Source organism: Quercus robur, chromosome 5, assembly GCF_932294415.1.
Source record: "Quercus robur chromosome 5, dhQueRobu3.1, whole genome shotgun sequence".
NCBI lineage: Eukaryota > Viridiplantae > Streptophyta > Magnoliopsida > Fagales > Fagaceae > Quercus > Quercus robur.
The window spans coordinates 12,608,622-12,634,327 of NC_065538.1; the positions used below are offsets into that span (position 1 = coordinate 12,608,622).

Genomic DNA, 25,706 nt, shown 5'->3' on the forward strand with positions numbered 1-25,706 from the left:
GGTCCGTTTGGATACAACTTATTTTTACTGAAAACTGAAAACACTATAACAAAATAATTTTTAAATGTGTGAATAGTAGTGTGAGACTCATTTTTAATGAAAAAGTGGCTGAAAAATGGGTGAACAGTACATGAACAGTACGAAACAGTGCGTGAACAATAATCGCATAGTGTGAATAGTAACTTTGTCCCCCAGCTGAAACGCATGCAGAGGAAAAAAAAAAAAAAAAAAAAAAAAGCTGAATCGCGTCTCTCCCAAAACGTAGATGCTATAATCTCTATCCAAATTGCACCTTAATAAGAAAGTGGTTTGGTGAGTGAGCAGATGACAGCTAAGCAGGCAAGCATTATTCCACCATCTGCAAAGCAACTCCAAACGCTAAAAGTACAGAAACTAAAATGGCAAAAGGCAAAAAACGCTGAAAAATGAGAGAGAAAGCACGAGTGAGACAGAGAAGAAGAAGAAGAAGAAAGGCAATGCGATCTAAAGGTCTAATAGCATCTCATAGTGGTTTGAAGTTTCAACAATGGTGGTAAGTACCAAAAATAAAATCCAGATCTAAACCACAAGAACCATCAACGGTTTTCAAACTCGGGAGGTTCGATCGCAGTTTGCATGGTCCACTACTTTTCTTGTATAGGCTGGTTCTTGAGAGTCAAAAACCCGTCTTGATGAACGGTTGCCGGTAAATTCGGTCGAACCGTACAAGTTTCACAACCTTGTGCAGATTTGGTCAAGTTTACTGGGTCATTGTAAACTGAGATTAGAATGAGAGAGAAGGAAGATGTTGAAGAGTTAAGTTTTTTTTTTTTTTTACTATGAGTATAGATATAGATTAATTTATGTGGCAGTGGGTGCAATAAGAAGCTGTTAATAAAAAGTTAAAAGTCAAAAGGTGTTTATTGAAGGAAAATGTGTCTATTAACTAAAAATGTGCCTATTAATCGAAAATGTGCCTATTGAAAATGAAAAGTCACAATTTTTTGGTATTTTTAATTTATACGTGGCATTAATTTATGTAGCCACGTGGCACATATATTGATTAGGCGGCCTTCTCCATCTGATAGGGAATGGGAGTTGGCCAACAAGGGAGCAAAAGGGTGAAGACATTGTAGTCACTGTATAAGTCGTTAGTCTTCGAAGAATCTAAGACCACTTCCAATGTTTTTCTCCTCAAGTTGCTTGATACCACCTTAGTTTCAATCATCAAATACATGATTTCCCCATCATTTGGATGGTAGGCTAAGACCCCCACAATCGAATCCACCCTTAGTAATTCTGTGAGGCAAGGAGATTTTTCTAAATCTCTGAGATACACCTTGTGCTTTAAGTACCATTTGCCTCCTTTATCATAGTCCTTGAGGCAAGAAAGCACGGGTGTGGCTCCAAGGTCGCCGCACCTGCATCGAACTCATCCTGACACAGTGTCTAGCATCCGACGTGCCAAGTCGCCTCTTTTTTTCTTTTCTTTTTTTGGATTCGCTCTAATTTGGCTCGATTTTGGTGGAAACAGGAGCTGAAACGGTCCTATTCCAACTGAAACAGCCATCGAATTAGACCGATACGGCTGCCGAAACAGGCCAAAATGGGCCATTGGCCACCATTCTTCTGCTTCATGTGGCCTTGTGAAAAATTAAAAAAAAATAAATAAATAAAAAAAATAAAAATAAATTAAAATAAATTAAAAAAAAAAAAAAAAAAAAGAAGGAAGAAAAAGATAAGAAGACACAAAGAAATGGTTAGAACTTAGAGGAGGTGAGGAAGAAGAATAAAGGTATATAACAAAAGAATATAAATTAAGTAGGCGAGAAAGTCAATTGTTTCTTGTGGGTGGACTTGGGAATTGGAAAAGAAGTAAAGCAACCTTCTTGAAATGTGGTTTTTTATTTACAATTATCAAAAATATTGATTTTATTAAAAACAAATCATAAATAATTGTTTTTTAATAATAAATTCTACCCTTTATTTGAATTTTTTTATATAAAAATATTAAATTCACTATATAAATAAATTTTTAATCGTCGCACCCGGCATCCACACCCACACCTGAATCCGGAAAACGCACCCATGCTTGAGGTCCCAAACTCTTAAACAAGTATAACAAGAGTAACCCGAAATCTTACATATCCTCAAGTTGCCGTGAAAAACCCCAAGACGCTCAAATATTCCATAGGATCGGTTCAAATCTACAGGCTTCTCAAAGAATTGACAGCATTTACCGGTGTATGGATTAAACCCAACAAGGCAGTCAGTGCTACTCCACCAGAAAAACAAACCATTATAGGGAACGCCCGGGGGAAGGCAAAAACACCCCAGTCAAATCTTTACGGGCACACGGACGCAGACTGACTCCATTGACCTGTTTCGGAAGAGAATATATCTACATTGAATTCTGTTGACTTACCCACAACACCAGGAATGCGCATCACCCAATAGCTAAGGAGCCGATGATGAACATCATACCAACACATGAATCCATATTGAGCATTTCGAAGTTCAGGTAGAGGAGGCAGGGGAGTCCATTGCCTAGTAATTGGATTTATCACATGGTAAACACTAGTATAACGGAACATGTTTGCACAGCATAAGAGCAAGTCATGACATGACGTCAATATATATAACATGTTGATATATTGGAGGTTTATAAGTCTGGAATTTAAATACAGAAGATTCCTCCAATACCACGATGGGACGGCTCAGCCAATCGACTAGCAAGATAAAACGCCTATCCGATGCGTGGTGCCTAACAAAGTTGTCAACGAAAGAGGGATCAGAGATAAAAGAGCACCATTGCCTTGACACAGACTTGCATTGCATCAAGGATTTCTGATCCAGCAGATACAGGATTTCTAACAATAGGGAAATTGGGAGATCATTTATTGTCATCAATAGCTAGCTTCTTCTGTAATTTTCTAACTTTTAAATCTGAAAAATCTGTCTGCAATTCCTAGCACCCTTGACTCAGAGAACACGGTAGCTCTCTCTCACACAAAAACATAAGACTGGTGGCTCTCTTTTTCTCTATTCTCTGCTGGCGTTTTAGCATATATAAATAGGGCAAAATTTGCTGAACAACATATTTTTGGAAAAATATTAGTAAAATAGTATGCGGATGAAACAATTTAGTAAGGTGGACTGTTTTTGGAACACGAGTTTCACAAACTCGAGTTCTAACCCAAAATCGAGTTTGGGAAACTCGATTTACTCTTGGATTCATCTGATGTGCATTTAAAAAAAAAAAAAAACCACATGGAACTCGAGTGTAGTAACCTCAAGTTCCATTTAAAAAAAATTTACCTGCAAGAGTACCTCTGTTTTTTTTTTTTTTTTTTTTTAATCTACGTCAGATTAATCCAAGAGTAATCCAAGAGTACCACGTATATATATTTTTTTTTTTTTGGTTGAAACTCAAGTTTCACAAACTCGAAATCCAAAAACAGTCCAATTTATTAAATACTTTCAGCCGCATACTAGTTTTCTAATATTTTTCCAAAAATATGCTATTTAGCAAAATTTTCCTAAATAGCACCTAACCAAAATTATTTAGTTATGTAGCATTTTTTTAGAACTCGAGTTCTAAGCATTATTCTAAGCAATAATACTAGAATAATGCTTAGAACTTTAAATATAAGTTTAGCACGATACTTTTTTCCTAATTTATTTCCTAAATATTTTCAAAAATTATGCTATTTAGCAAAATATGCCCAATATACTAGGCACTAAAGTCGACAGGTGGGTTTCCAAGTTCTAATTATATTCGGCCACTAATGTGGCTGGACGTAACCAATTTAAGAGCATTTTTATCAAGAGTTGTAAAAATTTTAGCATTTAGCATCTAAAAACCTAACTTTATAGTATTTAACTCATCACTTTACAATACCTCTAACATCAAAACTTCTATTTTTTTTTTATCAAAAAAACTTTTATTTTTTTACCATTTTATTTAAATATTCTTTCTTTATTACATTAAAAAATTATAATATCTTGCTACGATACGCTCTCAAAAATGAGAGCTCACTGTAGCAAGATGTCAAATTTTTTAGCATATAGCATCTTTGATAGAGTAGGTTTTTGTGGTTATAAATGCTAAAAATAACATTTTTGCATTTATAACACTCTTGATGAGAATGTTCTTAGCTCGTGCCTTAAAAAAAAAAAAAAAAAAATTGGCTTGTGGCAAATTCAAGGGCCCACGTCAAAAATAACAATCACTTCAAAAAACAGATCTCCAGTGGTGTATGGAGGAGTCAGTTCAAACTTCCTTGCAACTTTTTCTACCTCTATATGTTTCCAGATTCGTTTGTCTTTTTGTACATAATTCTATTTTGTAATTCTTTAAGGCTTCTTTGTGTCCTTCGTTCAAGAAGTAGTCTTTTCTCAGTAAAATTTTCTCCTTCATTAAAAAAAACAAAATAAAAATTAAAAAAAATCATTGGATTTTATTTGATTGAAGAAACTAGTGAGTAAAAATAAAAAATAATTTGGCTTTTAAGACCAAAGCCAAATTATAATGGTAGGTTAGCTATAGCCCCATTATTTTAGGAGAAGAGAAATTGCCAATTGAGCTACAGCTATTGTCACAACTGCCTCCATTGTCATTTATTTTTAGATTTTGTTGCTCTTTTATATATTGGATTGTAGAAAAGGAAGTTTTACAATAAAAAAATAAAAATTGAGATGGAAAAAAAAAATTACATTGTCTGTATGAATATTAGATCAATTGACCAATTCATTTTTGAGAAATTTTCTTTTGAACATGTAACAAAGTAAACTATCTAGCTTCAAGAGTAACAAATTCAAATGTGAGGTTTTATAAATAAAACTTAAACTCCAACCTACATCATACCTCAAACACAATGGGTTGAAGTCTAATTTGTTAATTTTAGAAATAGAGGTTTATTTTGTTACTTTTGAAAATTATAGGGTACCCCTCACTTGTTACTAGCTCCGCCCTTTAAAATCCACATTCACTTTTCTATAGGGTGTTCAATGCTAAATAAATCCCAGAGACATTGTCCCTTGGAGCAAATTTGGGTCTGAATGAACCCATCAAAAGTTTTCTTTTGGGTTGTGGGCTTTGGCTAATTCAGGAAGTCTGCACCAACAAAAGTTTCTCTCACCCCAAGATATTATTTGGGCCACAAGAAAGCAGTGTTGTCAAACGCTTAGCTCAATATGCAATTTGTATTCGTTCATATCCGACATGGGTGAGTCCATCAACTATTGTAACGGCTAGCTTTATTATCATTCAAATTTCTATTTTCATGTTACCGTTGGAATTTAATCAATCTTCTAATGTTACCTTTGCAAAAAAAAAATTTTGAATTTCTCAGTCAGTGAAGTTTGACCCTTCATAGTTACCGTTACTTGAATCATACATACATTATGGATGATTGTAAAAGAAGAATAACTTAGATGCTGATTATTGATGGCAAACATGAAAGTATATTAATAAGATGCGTTGGATATTTGATTGGGACTATATATCCCTTCCATCTCACACACAAATATGACTAATTGCTTGACCTTAACCAATAGATACCATACAATAGTTGTTAATAGATCCATATGACCAATTGCTTGATCTTTTATTGATGGAAGCAGTGGTGTACAGAAACTCATCCTTCAGTTCTAGACATCCCAAATTTCCAACCAAAATCAAGACATCCAAATCAACAGAGAAATGCAGAGATAAGAATAAGAGTGGTGAGTTTAGAGGTATACCCAGCGAGCGTTTCCTTGCCTCACTAGCCCCCTACTCATTACCACTCATTTTTCTATTTTATTTTATTTTTCCTCTTTTTTTTAAATTACTAAAACTCAAAGTTTCTGTGAACTTTATAGTTTTCTTCGATCTGTTTGATTTAGATTTGTTGAAGTAGAAAGATGAACACATAGAGGAAGAAGCTGCAACTCCAATTTCAACTACAGATGTAAAAACTGCTCCTCTTGCTGAAAAAGTCTTGCCCTCACCACCCATCACAAAGCCTGTGAAGTTACAGGAATTTATTTAGGAGGATCAGCATGCAGCGAAAACTTTTCAAGTGGATGTTGGAAGAGAAAATGAAGATCAAACCAAAAGATCCTGATGAAAAGAAGTGCATTGATGAAGAGAAAGCCATTTTCAGACAGTTTATTCAAGCAAAATCTATCCCAAGTGTTTGATTATTTAACACTTGTTCTCAAATTTAGAGACAGCTAGATTTTCTTTCAAAAAAAAATTCATTTTTTTTTAGTATATCCTTCCATTGAATATCAAATTATTAACGGCTTTCCCAATTGTCTGTCTAAAATCATGTCTGCAAAAACTTAATGCAATTCCATTAAAGCTCTTTATTTCATTGTTGTTCAGTACAAGGAAGATTTTGATATTAGTCGGTGAAAGGTAGTGCCTACTAGTTACTTTCCTGCTCTTCTAATAGAACGGTAGAGGACCCCCTTTTTTTCTATTTACCCTGTAACCAATGTTTCATCATCAGAGATCACTCAGATTGTGGGTTAAATGGGTCATCGGAAATCTATAAAAGATGACAAGCCAATGATTTTTGGAAACAATCTGAAAATCTGCAAATAGAAAATGTCAATAAGTATGAGCTCTCTTGCTTCAATGTTCCCAAATCCCAATAAGTTTAATTGGAACCCAACAAATACACCTTGATTTAATGAGTTAGGAATAGTTACCAGTAAAAACGGAAAAAAAAAAAAAAAACAATGATATATAAGTTATTTACATAAATGTATTACGTTAAAAAAAAAAAAAAAAAAAATCTAGGGGGTCACCCCCTAGTATAATTTTATATAAAAATTAATTTCTTAAAAAAAAAAAATATATATATATATATAATTTGGCTAAAAACTTAAAAAGGCTACAACTTCTATTAAAAAAAATTAACATATTTACATATTTAAAAAATTTAACTCATGTTTTTCATGTTTTTAAGACGTAAGTTGAATTTCGAATCAATCGGATGTTATTTATTATTTAATCTATAAGCTTATTTTTTGTACATAATTTTATATTATAAAAATTAAAATTTTAAAAATTTGACTGATGACTTAGTTATTAATTTTTAGTTTTCTAAAAATTTTGAAAACATAAAAAAAATGTTGTCCAATTCACATTTAATAAAAAGATATTGAATAGAGTTGTAGCCAAATTTTGTAAAAAATATATGAGAGGGAGGATTGATTTTTTTTTTTTTTTTAATCCCCTCTCCCTAGCCCCTTAGTCCTTAGATGAATGCATTTATTTCCATGTCTAGATAAGTTTTCAACCAACCCACCAACCAAATAAATCCACGTCTAGAATCAAAGTTTAACTTATTTGTATTATATTTAGATTCTCAAAAAAAAAAAAAAAAAAAAAAAAAAAAAAAAAAAAAAAAACTTATTTGTATTATATTTAGATAATATATTTGTATTTGGATAATAGATATTTGTATTAGAAATCAAAGTTTAACTTATTTTCTTTCTAAAAAAAAAAAAGTTTAACTTTTTATTTTTATTTTTATGGAAACTTATTTTAGTTGATCTCTATTTATTAAGAAGATTCAGAAAATTAGTTAGGACTTATATTCAAAAAAAATATTAGTTATGACTTCGAAAAATATCAAAAATACCTCTAATAATAATTAGATAATCAATATTCTTAAAAAAAAAATAAATGGGTTAAAATTGTAATTCAACAAAATTCAAAAAAAAAAAAAAACTGCCAGAGAAACTTTTTTCCTAAAAAATATTAGCAGACTTTCTATTTAAATATATTTCACTCATGTTTGATATATTTTTTTCCTAAAAACTAACAAACACTAAATCAGCTGTTTATTTCATTTCAAATCTTAAATTTTAGTTTCTTAAAAATTTCTTTCTACATAATCTCATTAACAATAGATAAATTTAAATTGAAAAATTACATTAAATTCAAAATAATAATAAAAAGAACCTCATCGCACATTGGAGAGCACACTATAACCTCACTAACAATAGAGCACGTGCAAAGCACGTATGTCGAGGCTAGTTTATATTAATATTTTGACACTTAATTTTGATAAAATTAGAATATTAAACTCAACTATTTAAATTATAAGTTTGTATTGAATCAAATCAAAAAAAAAAAAAAAAAACAGTTTCTATTGAATAATAGAATTAAACAAATAGAATTTTTATTTTATTTTGCCGGATAAAATTAGCCGACTTAATCCCATGTAGTTCGGTTGAGGTATACTTCTACTCGGTCTCGGATTTCCTCAAGAGTTTGGCGGTGTAAGAAAAGTATAAAACCATAGCCAAGGAATGCTTGGACAGCACAGTTAGCCTAAATTCACAGACCCTTTTTTGAAAAACAGTCTATTTTAACCAAAATCACTCCAAGAAAGAAAGAGCCTTCGCATTGAAAAGAAAAGAAAGGAAATTTGGAATCAACAATGAGTGAAGGTCCAACTCCAAGACTCTTCAACATGAAGAATCCAATAAAGGGTAAGCTCAAAACTTTGTATATATATATATATATATATATATATTTTGTGTGTTTTTGCTTTCAGAAAACAATGTTGTTTTTGAGAAACAGAAACATGGTTTTTCTCGAAAACCCACATTCATGAATGAAAGTCTTGTGCTTTTGAGTTTGTTTTTGGTTTTTAGTATCTGGGTATTGGTGTCTGACCCTTGTTTCATTGATTTGTGCTCTTTGCAAACAGCAAATATTGCAGAACTTCTAAGGCATCAGCAGAGAGCCAACTCTTACTTTTCTTCATCAGGAGCAGCAGCATGTATAAATCTCAATGGAAATAGGAAAGAATCATTATCAGATCCAACCACATGGAAGGCTCGGACTCCAGCTATGCCACCTCAGTCAACCCAAAAGTTTTTTGCTCGGCATTGCAGGTCTATCTGGTCTATGCTCATTGTTGGCAATCTTGCTCTTTCAGGTCCCATTCTTTCTCTTTATTCCTAGTCAGCTTTGTAATATCATTATTAATATCTTTTCTTGCTTTTTGTTAGAAGGGGTGGTTTATTAGATACCAAAAAAAATTATCCCATGTGTGAATTTGAATTTTAGGACAACTTAAGTACAATGCCTTATATATGGTACTTTAGAAAGTTCCTTAATTAAATTCAATAATATGATTGCAGTGGCTAATAAGTCACACGGTTAAATTTAATTGTAAAAGGTAACAATGTTCACAGTGGATTAGTGAATGCAATCTTGAAGAAACCGTAGTAAAAAAAAAAAAATTACAGATCTTAATTTGAAAAAACACCTTGAAATAGGCGCCTCCAAATATAGGGTTTAAAATGTAATTTGCTGAGATAGATATATGAATGCGGCTGTGTATTTGTATACAAGTGGAAACCTTCTCATGTTTTGTATATGTGTTTTGAGAGTGTGTATGTGTGTTATAATATAGGTTGGTGAATGTAGTTTCTAGATGGCTTTTGCAGTGACATACTTATATATCAAATCTTCAATATAGACTTCCTAACAGAACAAGAAACAAGGTGAGGTAGGGTGGGGTGGGGTGAGGCTACCTCTGGTTCTTTTTGGTTTAAGTATATTAAGGTCTTATTCATTTGGCTTCTCCAGGTTTATAAGTGTGGTCAAAACTAATATAAATTGTTTGATACGTATTGGAGACAATATAATTTTATAACTCTTGGATGCAAAGTCTTGAGGATTGGCCTAACCTTGTCATCTCCCAATCAGTGTCTTATTCAATCAGTGTTAACTGTACATCAATTGAAGGGTTTCATTGTTCCTTTTTACGTTTAGAGAAGTGAAACTAGAGCAGTGTTGATAGAGGGAGAGAGATTCCTTCAAAATCTCCTGCAATTCAAGGTTTTCATTGTCCCTTTTTTGAGTTTAGAGGAATAAAACCAGGGAACTATGGAGAGAGAGAGAGAGAGAGAGAGGTTCCAAACTAATGAACCTGGATGACTTGTAATAAATCTTGCAATAAACTACTTATCAAAAATAAATAAATCTTGCAATAAACTATAATAACTGGAAAACTTTCAATCTATAGCAATTGGGGTTCCAAACTAATGAAACTGGATGAGTTGAAATAATTCTCTTCTTCTTTACGTTGACTCCTCTAATAGAATGTGAAATAAATAGAGCATATATTGAAAGGAAAAATTAAGTAAGAAAATCTAAAAACTAGATAAAACAAATTTACATATATTGTTGTCAGCAAGACAAATGAATTCCATTTCATAATTAATTGCATCATTGCAGGTTAAAGAAAAATTGAGGAATGAGTTTGCTTAGTGAAAGGATTTTTAGCTTGTCTTTATTGCATTTTTTTCTCCTTTAGGAATGTGTTTATGCTGCTAATAATGCATTATGGCTGATATAACTTCAAAGGATTCTTTTGAAGCTTTTGCATGTCTATGTATAAATTGGAAGTGAACTTCTTATTATTCCTAAAATTAAAGCTAAAGCCTTCTCTTTGATTTAAATGCACAAGTTCCCATGCTTTTCTCCATGCTCTTCTTCATCCAAAAATTATTAATTTTTTTGATGTCTCTAGTTCTGTGGTTCATTCTAATATAATGGGGGTCTGGGGTACCATTGAAAAAGATGTGTTTTGGGGGTGTGAGAAGGCACCCCATTATGGTATAGGGTATAGCCAACTATTGCTGTTTGCATTCCCCCTCCCCTACCAAAAGGGGGATAGAATAGCTGAAATAAGAATGAAAGATAGCAAAGGAAGAATATCTAAAGGCTTGCTGAATTCATTCATTGCTGTTAACTTCCATATGTAGTTTGTTGAACCTACTTCACCTTTATATTGAACTTGCTGTGTATTGGAACCTCTGCTTTACTATACAACAGACTAGGGATGCATATTGTTGATCTTTATTTAGTGCTGCCTTTTCTGTGGGCCAAATTAAGCACCATATGCTGAACTAAACAGGTTGTGTTGAGGATACATTAAATGGGCTCTGAAAAAGTTGCAATGTATCCCTGTAAGACATAATTAGACTTGTGAATATATAGGATTTGTGCCCTTGCATGCCTACTATTGGACATGTTCCAAACTGGCATGTCTAACTTAGCTAAAGAGGAATGTATCTTCATTTTCTGTGAGGTTGCTCTAATACTTCTTGTATTTTCTCTGTTGCAATAATCTACTAATATGAGTGATTACCCCTATAGACTTGCAAACTACGTGTTAGCCATGTCCTGTGGATAAAAATAAATTGAAACTAGGCAAATTGGAAACCTTGAAGCCCCAATTTTACTCCCAATCTTCCCACCCTAGGATGCTTGCCATGATATTATCATTTGCAACTTTACATTTTTGTTATTCTCCTTTCAGATAGTTCTTCCTCACTTACCTGCACGCTGTTTGAATTTTCCACAATGGGTGTATTCATATCTCCTTGATATTGATGCTGTTGGTTGTAATGATGTTGTTATCATGCGTGTTTGCTGTGTATTGAAGCAAGTTGAATTATTGAACGTGTAGTTAGTCCACTTTCTATAAAGCAACATTCCTGATGAACGATGCACATTCCTTCATTTTGGAGTATTGTGGAGTTCGTTGTTGATTAAATTTCTTCTTGATTTGTTTAAATAATATTAACAGGAATAACTAGAAAAATTCTTCACTGCATTAAAAACGCGCTATGGTTGCCTAATAGAGTTATGTTTACAGCCAATGGTCAAGTAACAAACGTATATGTCCATCCCTCTAATTGGCGACAAACCATATCATGATTCTTTTCCCTTTAGCATAATTGGTATAGATTATTGTGATAGTGGGAAAAAGGACAAACTTAATCATTACACAAGGTGGGCGAAACATGACACGCAGATTGCAATTCTTGCATAATCATTTACTAGCCACCTAAAGCTCTACTACTTGAGATGTTTAAAATCATATACGAGTAATCTTTGGCTTTATCCGTGTCTATGATGAGCAATATGCGGAAAAGACAAAGTTTGTATCAATTCCTTTTTCTGTGCATTGTATCTTGCATATGAAGTTTCCTACTGTAACATCAAGTAGGATGTAGTTCTACTATAAAAAATTATAAAAAAAACAATCATTACACAAGGTGGGCAGAATGCAATTCTTGCATAATCATTTACTAGCCATCTAAATCTCTACTACTTGAGATGTTTAAAATCATATACAAGTAATTTTTGGCTTTATCTGTGTCTATGATGAGTTTGTATAAATTCCTTTTTTCTGTGCATAGTATCTTGAATATGGAGTTACATACTGTAACATCAGGTAGGATATAGTACTACTCAAAAAAAAAAAAAAAAAACAAGGTAGGATGTAGTCACTCATGTGCCTCATTTATAGTGTTGAGCAAATATTGATTGCTTAATATACTATGTCTAGGATCATCTTTAATATCATGTTTGGTGTCTCAGTGGGGTTTGAGATAGAACAACTGGAGTATAAAAGAAGACTTCAAGGACTGATTTTATTAGATTAACATGGAAGTATAGTGAGCAAATTCTGATAAAGGAAATATATGCCTAACATGTTATTATCATTTTTTTAAATAAGTGCTTAACATGTTATTAACATATGTTATCTGAGATGTGTACATATCTAGTTTCATGGTCAAAGTTGGCCCCCTTCTTCTTTTTGGTAGTTTTATATATAAATTGTTAGTTTAATCTTACTGGAATAACTATATTAAAACCTATGATTTAGTTGCCTCACAAAGTTTTCTATAGGGATCTTAATGTGCTTCTGTGAATTTTTCAGCTTTCGTCTTTTTGACGGCAGAGAAGAAAGATGCAGAAAGAGGAAGAAGTAAGATGCACATTGATGCAACTCAAGTTTCAACTATAGCTGCAATTCCAGAGCTGTTTGGAACTTTCTAGTGGATATTGGAAAAGAAAAGGAGGGTCAAACGAAAAGACCTGAAGGAAAGAAGTGCATTATGAAGAGAAAGCTATTCTCAAACGAATTATTTGAGCAAAATCTGTCCCAAGAGTTATTCAACACTTGTTCTCAAATTTAGAGACTAATACAAACGATGTTTTATTTTCAATCTTAACCGGCATGAAGTAGTTTATTATGTTGAATGTTGATGCATTTTCCAATTGTCTGTCTAGAATGATGGCTGCAAAAAGTTCATCTAATTCGGTCAGAGTTCTTTAGATCATGGAGGATAATTTTAGCCAGTAAAAGATAGAATAGTTACTTTCCTTGCTCTGCTAAGTAGAGGAATATTGGACCGATGATTAAATAAGCCATCAGTAGTCTACTAAAAGATAATAATCTACTGTTTTCTGATAAAAGAGCTGAAAATCTGCAGACAGAAAATGATAACAACTAAGAATCATTTATAAGTTCTCTTGCTTCATTATATTTCTGAATGTGCGTTTGAAATTAGTTTTTTTTTCCTTATATACTTATTTGTTGAAAGTGATCAAAAGTACACTTCTCTACACGTATGTAAATAAACACTCAAAAAAATGCTAAACCAAACGCCCATTCGACTTATGTCAAATGGCCAATCCTCTCCCCATAGACCATAGTACTATTTCCAGAATTTCAATTTTTCCACATATGCTTCATGAAACATACCAAGTAGAAAATATGATCTATGTTAAGAACACAGGAAGTTTCTTGATTACCTTATGAGTTCTTGTGTTATTTGTTTATGTATCTTCTTATGTCTTTCTGGTTATGAAATTTAGGAAGGTGTAATGTGAACTATGAAACTTGTAATCTATATCTGCTTGTCTATGGTTCATATCGTTTTCTTTGCAACAGAAAGTTTTAATTTCATTTCATTTCATGCCCTATCCTATTCAAGTACTAAGTGTGTGCAATGCATACACCTTGTTTTTTTTAATGGGGGGGGGGGGGGGGGGGGGGGGGGGGGGAATGTGTGCGCATACAGTCCAACTATACCTCGTGGCCTTTCACATGGGCCTAATGTGAGAGCATGCACAATTTCCAAAAAGGATGTGGACAGTGGACACCCCAAATTTGTATGTACTGATAGAGTTTCCAAAACATGCAATCTTCCAACACCAAACCAACTACAACTACCGAGTAGGTTATTTTTCCAACCTCACATTAAGCTTTTCCTCAAGCTAAATTACCCACAAGTTACTAAACAAATAAAGAACATAAGGTTCCGACCTTTCAAAAAATATTTAAATAAGATAAAGTTAAAACCACTCCAAATAGTTACAAACTGACATGCTAATGAATATAATTGGTTTCGCTTTAACAATTAATAAATAAATATTTTAATTATTTTTCGAAAAATTATTAAGTACTTTCAAAACATGGTGACCACTGCACACCCTTGGTGCGATGGTCACTCTACAAGCATAAGTGCTTGTGGAATGTGGGGGGCAAGGACCGAGATTTAAGTCTCCAGGAGAGAGTTTCACACACATATACACTTAGATTAGACTAGAGTAGAATTCTATCTTGTAAAAAAAAATAAATAAAAAAAAAAAAAAAACATGGTGATGTAATACTTCACATTCATAATAGACGATACCATAAATTTAATTAATGAGATCCACCATAAATGTAAGAGGAGAGGGCACCACACTAGCTAGCGTACTCTAGAAGTACCTAATAATTGCTCTTACTTTTCAATAATTAGTGATATAAAAGTTTGTAAGATTTATATAGTAAAGTTTGTAATATCTCCTAATATCATTTATATAAATATTTTCAAAATATTCTGCAAGATTCTTAGAGATATAGTGGGATCAATAAAAACAATAGGGCAAGAGAGCCCAACAAAATGCAATGATGATATGTGATTAAAGTTCAAATTCTTAAGTAAGATACTTAATCATAAGTTAGGTAGTTGAACAAAGAGATAAAGCAAAGTTGAGGAATGGAGCTTAGCAATTTAAAACTTATAGGCAATCAATAAATGGGCCATTTTGAGAATTGAATATTGCAGTCAAAGAGAGATCTAGAAAACTCATAAAATAAGTCAATTAAGCCATCCCCAAAGACAGATGGGCTCGATTTTTATTCATGGCTTTTCTTCACAATTGGGCACCGACCTTTGTGCTTACAATTTGAATACACAATATTTTCAAATAACCATTAACTTGCATCAAGAGAGTTTCATATAATTAAGAGTATTTTTGGGTAAAGAGGAGGGGGTACATGTGGCCTCTTAGATATAAAATGGGAAAGAATGTGACATGAGAGGTTGGGAATGAATGTGACATGAGAGGTTAGCTTGTGTGTGGAAGAGAGAGAGAGAGAGAACAAAAGTTTTGAGGGTTGGGGATGATGATGGAGGAAAGTGGTTGGATTTATTGAATCTCACATGAATGCACGAGGCCGCCCAGCTGCCACTGCCAAAGGGGGACTCCACAACAACAATCATGGACTAGTGGGGTGGGGACTTTCTCTCCATTTGTATATATATATATTTCCATAGACTGCATAAACTTATCACAATATCCATGGAAGAATTTTATGAATATTTTGCTCTCCACCTTTAGTACAAGTCTTAAAATAATTTGACCCATGCTACCCAAAATAAAACCTTTACAAAAATGGATTATTAAAGGTCATATACAAGGTGTCATTTCTAGGTTGCTTGTGTAAGAAATTGAATACTGTGGAAGAAACTGAAGATTACTGTTAACCCAACTCTTAGGTCACAAGTTGAAATTAAGTTAATAAATGCTCAATTATGAGTTGTATTGCATAATTTTTAAAGAAAAAAAATACACTTATTAATGATTTATTGGTTTACACGTACAAATTTATTGAGATTATATGTGTGTGTGTGTTTTTTTTTTTTGAATATATGTGTATACATAGTATAGTTTCACTTTTTTTTTTTTTTTGAAAAATATAAAATTATAAATATTATTTAATAAAGCATTGTATATACCTTATACATTGCCCTTAAGACATTCATTAACAAAAATTATTAATAGTATACATATATGTCCCGTCACGACTGTTTATCAATTGCATTGAAGAGTAAATCGAACTTTAGTGAATTCTTCTAGTCTATGACCAACACTTTTGGAAAACTAGGCCTTCCATGGAATACATGTTTTTGTTTTATAAAAAAAAAGGTTCTATGACCCTTCATATTTAAGGACGGTTTCATTATATACTCATTTTTCACAACACAACCTTTCACAGCTAGAATCCAAATAGGTTTAATAATTAACTATCTCTATTTATTATCACCCATTAAATAAAATCAATATAGTAGAGAATGTTAATCTGAAAAAAAAAAAAAAAAAAAAAAAAAAAAAAAAAAAAAAAACCAGCTAAGCAAGTTTTTAAACCCAGGCCAATCCAGCACCAAGATAAAAGCCTCTACTTACGTTGAAAAACAACTCAAAGCAAAAATTCTTGCTATGCTTTCCCCAATACAAATATTCCCTGTGGCTGTGTTAGACATTAAGTCATTAACTTAGCTCCAAAGTCCAAATATCATTCTCTCTCTCTTTTTCTTCCCCACGCGTGCTTGTACGCATGCACTAAAATGTTTAGACTTAGCTGTGGTGGTCACCATGATTGAGCATATTTAAGCCAAACCGTAGAGAGAGATATAGAGAGAGTGTGTGTGTGTGTGTGTGCATGCAGGTAAAAATTATTGCATAATGGACAATATGTGGGTTTTGTTAGTGACAACAATTTTCTTGTCTACCATAATTCTCTACAAAAACAGGTTTAGACTCAGATCAAAACACAGAAGTCCGCTTCCTTTAGGCACTCTTGGATTGCCTTTTATTGGGGAAACCATTGAGTTTGTATCTTGTGCTTACTCTGACCGTCCTGAGAGCTTCATGGACAAACGTCGCAGCATGTAAGTATATATATGATTATTAGTACTAATAAGCAATACCCAGATCATATTTTTCTATCGCACTGTGTATATATTCTTATTAACATTCAGCTAATCTATATACATGCTTTAGTAAAACTACCATGTGTATGTTTTGTTATATATACTTTGTTACTCTTCCCTGTCACTAAAAAAACATGTATTGGTTCTTTTACTGATATGTTTTGCTTTGGCTTGAAAATTAAATGGTGAAGATATCAAGACGTGTATAACAAATATTTTTGTGGTTTTGTAGGTATGGCAAGGTGTTCAAGTCACACATATTTGGAAGCCCCACAATTGTTTCAACTGATGCAGAAGTGAGTAAATTTATTCTTCAAAGTGATGCAAAGGCTTTTGTGCCATCTTACCCCAAATCTCTCACAGAGTTGATGGGGAAGTCTTCTATTTTGGTCATCAATGGGAGCTTACAAAAGAGAATCCATGGACTCATAGGGGCCTTCTTCAAGTCCCCACATCTCAAGGCTCAAATCACTAGGGACATGCATAAGTATGTTCAAGAATCAATGGCAAATTGGAAAGATGACCATCCCATATATATGCAAGATGAAACTAAAAATGTTAGCTCTCTCTCTCTCATTTATGAGGTCTAGGGATTAAGTTCTTATCTTTTAAGTTTGAATCTATCTTCTGCTTCCTCTAAGTTTAAAGAGTCTCCTTGGAAAGAGTTCTAGTAAATACTATAGATACAACAAAATATGCCATTTCTTGCTCTTAAATCTATATGTGACTTCTTTTACTGTGTTTAAGATGTTTTATGAGAAAGTAAGAGCCCCAATAGGCACATAATTGACTTACACACACACTCTCTCTCTTGTGAAAGGAATCGTTCATGTTTGAGTAATCTCTCTGGCTTCTACTTAAGTTTGAAGATGATTTGGCTATAAAGTAAAACCCAGTTGTTTGTGGGGTTCATAATAATTTTGCATGAATCATATTGTCTGGAAAATTAGATTCATAATTATTATGTTATCTAGTACTTTATAAAAGTAACTAAGATCTACCCCTTTTTGTCTCCAGATTGCCTTTCAAGTGCTAGTTAAGGCATTGATTAGTTTGGATCCCGGTGAAGAAATGGAGTTTCTTAAGAAACAGTTCCAAGAATTTATCTCTGGCCTCATGTCTTTACCCATAAACATACCCGGGACCAAACTCTACAGATCACTACAGGCAAGTCATTAGTTTATTTTTAAAGTAATGATAGAGACGCAATAATATTTTTAATAATTTTTTTACAATTGTTGACATAACTTGTTATGATTAATTAGAGAAACATTGTTTCTATTTAAATCTACTACTAACATCATTTTTATTAAACACAAAAAATAATAATACAACAACAGTGAAAAAAAAGTTGTGCATGACTCAGTGCGTGTGTATATGTAGATATATGTATATATATATATATATATATATATTTTTTTTTTTTTTTTCTTTCCTAATAATGATGATTGCTTGGATTTTAATTTCAGGCAAAGAAGAAAATGGTTAAGTTAGTACAAAATGTAATCCTAGCCAGAAAACATAGTGGCTTCTCCAATGTTCCAAAAGATGTGGTAGATGTTTTACTCAATGATTCAAGTGAGCAATTAACAGAGGATTTAATAGCAGATAATATGATTGACATGATGATACCCGGAGAGGATTCAGTGCCAGTTCTTATGACTCTTGCAATAAAATACCTCTCAGATTGCCCCACTGCTCTACAACAATTAACGGTATGAATATTTTGTGTTTTTAATGGAGTTGTAACCAAAACCACACATGTTACAATCACGGCTTACATAATAGTGTCAAGATCATTATCATCTTAGCTTGATCTCAACCTAGTCCTACTCCTATAATTGGTGTCACCTCAGTTGATATACATGCATCCTATTTGGCTAGCAGGTCCAATTTTCTTAGACTAACTTTTTTGTAAGTTTGTGACATGCAATTCCAATTTTTTGACTACTTTTAGTCATGTCTAGGAGTGTTTCCTTTCCCACTAATTTTGTCAAAGATCTACTAGTAGAATTGATACTCAGAGAATTTCTAGCTACTAGGGTTTGTCCACACTTTATTAGTTGTAATGTTAATTTCCACAAAAAAAATAGTCTCCAATCACTAATTGGAAAATAGTTTCTCATTTTTTTGAGGGGAAGTATAGAGATTTTATTCAACTCTAGACCATTTAATTTGGTTGGAACAATTATGATAGGGTTAATAGATGACATATTGCACGTGTGATGGCATACCACAGACATCATGTAATTGTAGGAGTCATTACTTATTAGTACCATTGTTTTATACTATTCATCAAAAAAGTACCATTATTGTTTTATATATAATTTATTTTTGTATCCAAAATCTTGATAAAACTCAGGAGGAAAACTTGAAGCTGAAAGAACTCAAAGCTCAGCTTGGACAACCTTTGTATTGGAGTGATTACTTATCATTGTCATTTACACAAAGTGTAAGTTATATTAAACTGGATAAAGACACAAGAAAAATTAACACAAGCCATTAATTATGAAATAAATAATGTGTGCTTCTTTTTATCTAAAGGTAATTACAGAAACTCTAAGGATGGGAAACATTATAATTGGAGTGATGCGTAAAGCCATGAAGGACATAGAGATAAAAGGGTATTTGATACCAAAGGGATGGTGTGTTTTTGCATATTTTAGATCGGTTCATCTTGATGCGAATCACTATGACTGGCCCTACAAGTTCAATCCATGGAGGTGGCAAGTAAGTAGAACCCATCTTTTTGGTGTGACTTTTAGCTTCCTATGTCATTTGTAATTCTCTCTTTAGCTTAGTAAACAATAAGTCTCTATAGATACAACTTTTCTCACAATTTTTTTTTTCCGTAATGATTGAGGTGACACGTTATTAATGAAAGACAATAAAAAAATGTTCGTAGTAAATCCATATGAAAATCATTAACTTGTCAACTCAACAGCTACAAAATATATTACAAAATAGTTTGTGTATATAACATTCCTAGCTAATTATTGTATTAGTAACAAATAATGGTTTGTGCCTTTGGGGTCCCTCACAGGACAAAGACATGAGCAGTAGTAACTTCACTCCTTTTGGAGGTGGACAAAGGCTATGTCCCGGGCTCGATTTAGCCAGGCTGGAAGCTTCTATCTTCCTACACCATTTTGTTACTCAATTCAGGTAATGAGAATCACTCATATGATCTCTCTCTCTCTTTTGTTTATCACTTTTACCAATAGTTTAAAGGCATGCAAATTGAAATATAGCTAGCTCCATTTTCTTTGTTTTCAATCAATTATTAGTGAACTTTTTATCATTACACACGTGTGATCAAGTAACATACATGATGAAAAAGCTAATGACTAATAATGCATGGTCCCAATTCAAGCTTTCCACAGCTAACACGTAGCTAATTAAACTCAGCCGTGTACTACATAGAAACTTAAAAGAAAGTGACATCTATTTCAGTATAAAGTTCTTCGATTCTTGAAGCTGAAAATAATCTTTATGCTTTATGGGAGAAATTAACGGAAGTCTTTTCTCTAGGTTGTCATGCAAAAACACTAACATTTCTTCTATACACTTTTTTGCATAGAAGAAAAGACGTAAACATAGCAAAAGACATCAAACATTCTGTCATTGTTGGCTCTCTAGGTTTGTAGTTCAGGCATCATTTTCATACTTTATTCACAAATTATCCTTTGGATAATCCATGTGAGACCAGTTAAAAATTTAAGATTAGATTCCACAGATATTTCCAAGTGGGGCAGTATAAAACCATGTCCGTTTGTGTTGCTTTTTCTTTTATCTTAGAGGATCGAGAACAAGATCATAAGGAAAGAAAGCAAACTTGTAGCAATTTTTGGCTCTCAAGAGATGCTGTATCTTGTATATTTTTAGAATTTCAACATGGCCAAATATGAAAAATTCTTAAATGTTCTCGAAGTATGGTGAAATAGTATTTTCTCGTCTCACATTTACGATGAATTTTACCGTAAATTTGATGAATAGACCCCACTATAAATATAAGAAGAAAGAACAACATTATTCGTATTCCAAAAATATTTAAGAATTACTCGCTAGACATTTGCAGATACCACATAGCCAAACTAATTACTATATTTCAGAATTGTGATGAAAAAAATGATGCTATCCCTTAAACAAACTCAAATGTTTTGGAGTACTAGCACACATGTGACTTACCCATTGTTTAATTTTGGACCATGGAATTCGAGGATTACCTCTTTCTCAAGCTATTGGCATATCTAAAAAGTTTTTTTTGACTAGTCAAATGCATCGAAAACATCATTCTCGAATAGCTCATATTTTATGTCTTCATCTAGCGGTGATAATTTGGCCACAAAGTGGCCGATAAACCTCGTAGCAGGCACCAAACAATAATTATATAGCTTATGCAATGGTGCTGTGGTCAATATAGATTTTCTTTTTCTTTATTTTTTTGGCTAATCATGGTCGATGTGACTTAGTATAACACAGAATATCCGGATAAATTAGTCAAAAACGCAAAGAACAAGGTTATATTGCTTTGCAAGGACATACCAAATCTCACAGGATAAATTAATCAAAAACTCGCAAATCAAGGTTGTATATGGTTTAATTTGGCTAAAAGCTTTGCTTTGCTAGCTAGGACATACCAAATCTGATATTGGTCGAATCCAAATTGACTAATGACTGCCTTTGTTTTAAACAAAGTATCGATTTTACATAACCAACGATTATTTAATACGCCATAGGGATTATATTGCTTCATTCAATAATGTCTTAATCATTATATAATGCCATAGCCAATTTAAATTTATTAGGGTTAGACTGACAAAGAGTGTACTAGAGAATTAGGATTTGCTAGGGTGGCATTACGTATTATAGGGTAGTTGATGTTCTGTTTACCAAGGAAAAAAAGAAATGGAATGCAAACTTCTGATCTTATTATAATTCCTGATTTGACTATTCTTATCTTTTGCAAGATTATACAACTTATTAAAATTATAAGTTATGAATAGAATAACATTATGTTTTGATGCACCTACCAACCCACCATTTTTATTATGCATTAATTACTATGTGAAAAAAAATGGTGTAGATTTATTGAATACATAATGTATACTAATTCAATATTTTATAAGAATTTTGGATATTGTTTTTTTTAATTTTTTATCTTTTCCATACAGTTGGAGAGCTGAGGAAGACACAATTGTTAACTTCCCCACTGTAAGAATGAAGAGGAGGATGCCAATTTGGGTCAAAAGGAGAGGGGCAAAGGAGAATTTAGTGATGCTATGATTACAATTAAAGTTATAATTTTGTCATAACTTATCCACGACTCAACACGTGAATAAATTGTGGAAAAAAATTATAGCTTTAACTGCAGTGTAAGCATTTTTAGGAAAATCTGAAGTAACTTTCATAGAATAATACAAACAAGCAACGCACACATGAAAAAGACAAAGCAATTAAAAGGAAAAGGACTGGGCAGTAGTGCACACGTGTGGGGGCATCACAATCAGCTGACACATTTGTCCTCTTCCATAATCATGATTGCATATATCGACGAAAGTAGTACAAAGTTTTGTAGGACCCAATCGATCACTGATTCTTTTCTTTAATTAATTAACCTGTTGTCTTTTTCAATTTTAGCAAGAGGGAGATACTTCACCATGCAATTTCTGCTGTTACCTTGAACTTGAATATGTATAAATTGAAATAAAACTTACCAAGGGACCAACTTTTGGCTTTTGTTTTTCTTTTGATTCCTGCATGGAGCTTTTGATAAGGAATAGTGGGCATGGATAATGATTTGTGTTCATGGGTCCCAATAGCCGATTGCAATTTTTAGAACAACTAGTGGGGTACTCTAATTAAATTAGCAATACAAATCTTCGATTAGATGTTCCTTCTAAAAAGAAGTCTATGAATTTGTCGGTGAAACTTCATAAATGGGGCAAATAAATATAGAACCATTTATTGACTCATTGACCCTCCATTCTTTTTTCTTTTCCTTTTTTTTCTTTTTTGAAGAACTTTGTTTGTAACAAAGTCCAAAATTAAATCATAAACATTGACCCTCCATTCTAGAAGTACAATGGGTAGCTCATGTACATTCTACTTTCAAATCATTCAAAACAGAGAGTAAATGATGTTATATTTATGGGTTTAGGACTGTAAATAAATCGAGTTTTATATAAATGATTTGTACTTGATCTGGGTAAAAAAAACTTGTTTAGTTTTGTTTACTTGGCAAATGGGTTGAGCTCAAATCCAAGTTTAGACTTGACATTAAACAAGTCATGATCAAATGTAATAATATGTTTATGAACAAAGTTCAAATTCCTACTCCCTCTTTATAGTTTTTGACTTGGTTTATTTATAGCCCTTTTATGGTTTATCAATATAGCATAAAAGTTATAAGCGTATAATTATTAATCCAATTTAAAAGTTATTAGGCAATAAAAGTTTTTCTACTAATTGCAATTTTCACCTTGATATCTCATTGCTAATAATTAATCTTTGCGTTAATCATACTTCATCTCTAGTGTTTCTAACTTCTAGTCATTACTAAAAAGCATTTTGACCATTCAATTTCAAAAGATAAAATCATTTTGAATTGAAACTTTACTTATCATAAAGAAAACTGTCAATTTCAACCAAGAAATGAAGCACAAAGTGGTTTAATACCTACTGCAATTTAAAACAACGAATATACGGTGGCAAACCTATAATGTTAGCAATAGAGATCGCACATATTACTATTTGGTTGGTTAGTTTGAGTAATGTTGTTTGAATATTTTTGATATACGTGCGGGTAAAAAAGTGTGTTGAAAGGTGTGAAAGATTGTTTAAAATGTGAAAATGTTGGTTAGAATTAACCAACCAAACAGGTCTGACTTGCATATAAATCAACTCATTACTATTAGGGAAATGCCAACGAGTACCCTAAGGGTACTGGTTAATAATCCATATAAAGAAAATTTTTATGGAAAATGAAAAAAAAAATTAATATTTTGACAGCTTTTTTCATTTCCCATAAAAGTGAAAGTGGATTATTAATGAGTGCCCTAAAGGCACTCGTTAGCAAAACCCTTACTATTATTGTTGTGATCATCACCAGCATTATTCATTACCCTCACCAATCTTTATGTTAAAAAAGTCATCATTAACCAATAACCATGGATCTCATGTCTTCTTGGTAATATTATCATCCTTATTAACATTAACATTAACATCCCTATAATAAACATTTGGCTCATCTTAGTGGCGACTTTAGGAATTTTTCTCAGAATATTTCTTAAGAAGCATAAATTATACAATTTAATAAAAAAAGAAATTCATATATTAACAACAACAACAATAAAAAAAAACACGTAAATACATAAAGTTTATAATTACCTTCTACGAGTTTTCATATTTTGAAATTATTGCATGATTGTCTCATTATTAATGCTACAAGCTACATCTCTTTCAATGTACACAACCAAGCAATCATTTATCCACTAAATGTAGAACAAATTATGGAGCAAAATTTAATTTTATTGGCATAAAAAAAAAATTTGAAGGTGTTTCAAATTTTTTTTGAAGGGTAGACAAATAAAATTTTTTAAATTATTATATATATAAAAAAAAAAATTCAGGTCAGGGTGGTCCTGGGCCCACCTTGGCCTTAAGGTGGCGCCGCCCCTGGCTCATCTTCCCAAAAGGACCATGTAAGTTACTTAAAAGGTATTTGCACTTAAAATGGAATATGTCCCTTCATCTGAGAGATCTTTAATTAGAATCAATCTATTAGGGAGTTCAATTTTAATTGAAATAGGAGAAGCTATCCCTATCGTGCATTATCATCATTTCATAATGAGTCCCATTAGCGAATATCCTTAGGACATTTGCTAATGTACCATTTAAAGAAGTATTTCCTAAACCAATACTTATCCCTTAACTTTTTCCTTTCATAATATGTTAATTACATAGATATCAACATGCCCCTTTAGAGTAAAATAAAATGCAATTATTGGTGTTAAAAATAAATTAAATATATGTCTGATAGTGAGATATATTGGTTGTAGAATTCTTAGTTGTGGAAACACAGTTTGGCTTGACTACTCATTTCTTCAACCAATACAAGAGAGTCCAAGTCTTCGAGACCTCTCTCTATCATGGCTTCCAAATTGATGATCTTGATTTTCACGAATCCTACCTAATTGCATTACTTTGTTGATAATATGTGCGTCTCTCACACTCTCACTGACTTACTTTTGGTCAGTATCGCGCACTTATAATAATTAATTAAATAGATTAATAGCCATTCAAAACAAGCTTAAAATTTGTCTATGGATTGGCTAAAGTTTTGCCAAAGTACCAAACTTTTTGTCTTAGATTTGTTTTCTTGGTTTACATCAAGAAAAGGAAAAGAAAAAAAGAGCTTCTTTTAATGGTGAAGTTTTGTCTACCAAAACATAATGTTTTTGGCGAATGAATCTATGAGATTAGGCACACAACAAGCACAACTTGTCTGCCTTAATATCTGCTATTGTGGATTTGCTACATCAAAAGCAGCCTATTCTTTTTATTTCCTCTTTTTCAGAAATTATTTGACCAATCCATTGACGATTTTAGATCTTTGTCAAAATACAATATTTTATATATATAGACACACACTATATATAAGAGGATTCATTTCTTTCAACTGGACTTGTATGTGGTTCAAAAATATCATCATTACTGAATGGTAACTTCATTTAGAAATAAAGTCACAAATGCCAAATAACAAATTTCATTTTGAATTCAAAAAAAGAATTCCTAAAATTTAGAATTTTTTATCCTTCACTTTCAAAAAAGAAATTACTGTTACTGCTTATCTCTAAAGTTTATTA

General features: G+C 32.3%; 2 protein-coding genes across 2 annotated transcripts; both read left to right on the forward strand.

Moving 5' to 3' along the window:
* The first annotated feature begins 8,183 nt into the window (after positions 1-8,183).
* On the forward strand, positions 8,184-13,072 carry LOC126725172 (uncharacterized). The gene is made up of 3 exons (XM_050429708.1): positions 8,184-8,475; positions 8,697-8,927; positions 12,732-13,072. The coding sequence occupies exons 1-3, from the start codon at positions 8,424-8,426 to the stop codon at positions 12,848-12,850; spliced, it is 402 nt and encodes a 133-aa protein (XP_050285665.1). The 5' UTR covers positions 8,184-8,423; the 3' UTR covers positions 12,851-13,072.
* Positions 13,073-16,310: 3,238 nt separating this feature from the next.
* LOC126725173 (3-epi-6-deoxocathasterone 23-monooxygenase CYP90D1) lies at positions 16,311-22,586 on the forward strand. The gene is made up of 8 exons (XM_050429709.1): positions 16,311-16,797; positions 17,072-17,396; positions 17,857-18,006; positions 18,309-18,554; positions 19,202-19,291; positions 19,384-19,569; positions 19,883-20,004; positions 22,014-22,586. The coding sequence occupies exons 1-8, from the start codon at positions 16,592-16,594 to the stop codon at positions 22,123-22,125; spliced, it is 1,437 nt and encodes a 478-aa protein (XP_050285666.1). The 5' UTR covers positions 16,311-16,591; the 3' UTR covers positions 22,126-22,586.
* Positions 22,587-25,706: the final 3,120 nt, after the last annotated feature.

Coding starts and splice junctions, on each gene's coding strand:
- LOC126725172 (XM_050429708.1), top strand. CDS start 8,424: ATGAGTGAAGGTCCAACTCCAAGACTCTTCAACATGAAGAATCCAATA. Junction 8,476..8,696: donor CATGAAGAATCCAATAAAGG/GTAAGCTCAAAA, acceptor CTTTGCAAACAG/CAAATATTGCAGAACTTCTA. Junction 8,928..12,731: donor TGGCAATCTTGCTCTTTCAG/GTCCCATTCTTT, acceptor TGAATTTTTCAG/CTTTCGTCTTTTTGACGGCA.
- LOC126725173 (XM_050429709.1), top strand. CDS start 16,592: ATGGACAATATGTGGGTTTTGTTAGTGACAACAATTTTCTTGTCTACC. Junction 16,798..17,071: donor ATGGACAAACGTCGCAGCAT/GTAAGTATATAT, acceptor GTGGTTTTGTAG/GTATGGCAAGGTGTTCAAGT. Junction 19,570..19,882: donor TCAATCCATGGAGGTGGCAA/GTAAGTAGAACC, acceptor GGTCCCTCACAG/GACAAAGACATGAGCAGTAG.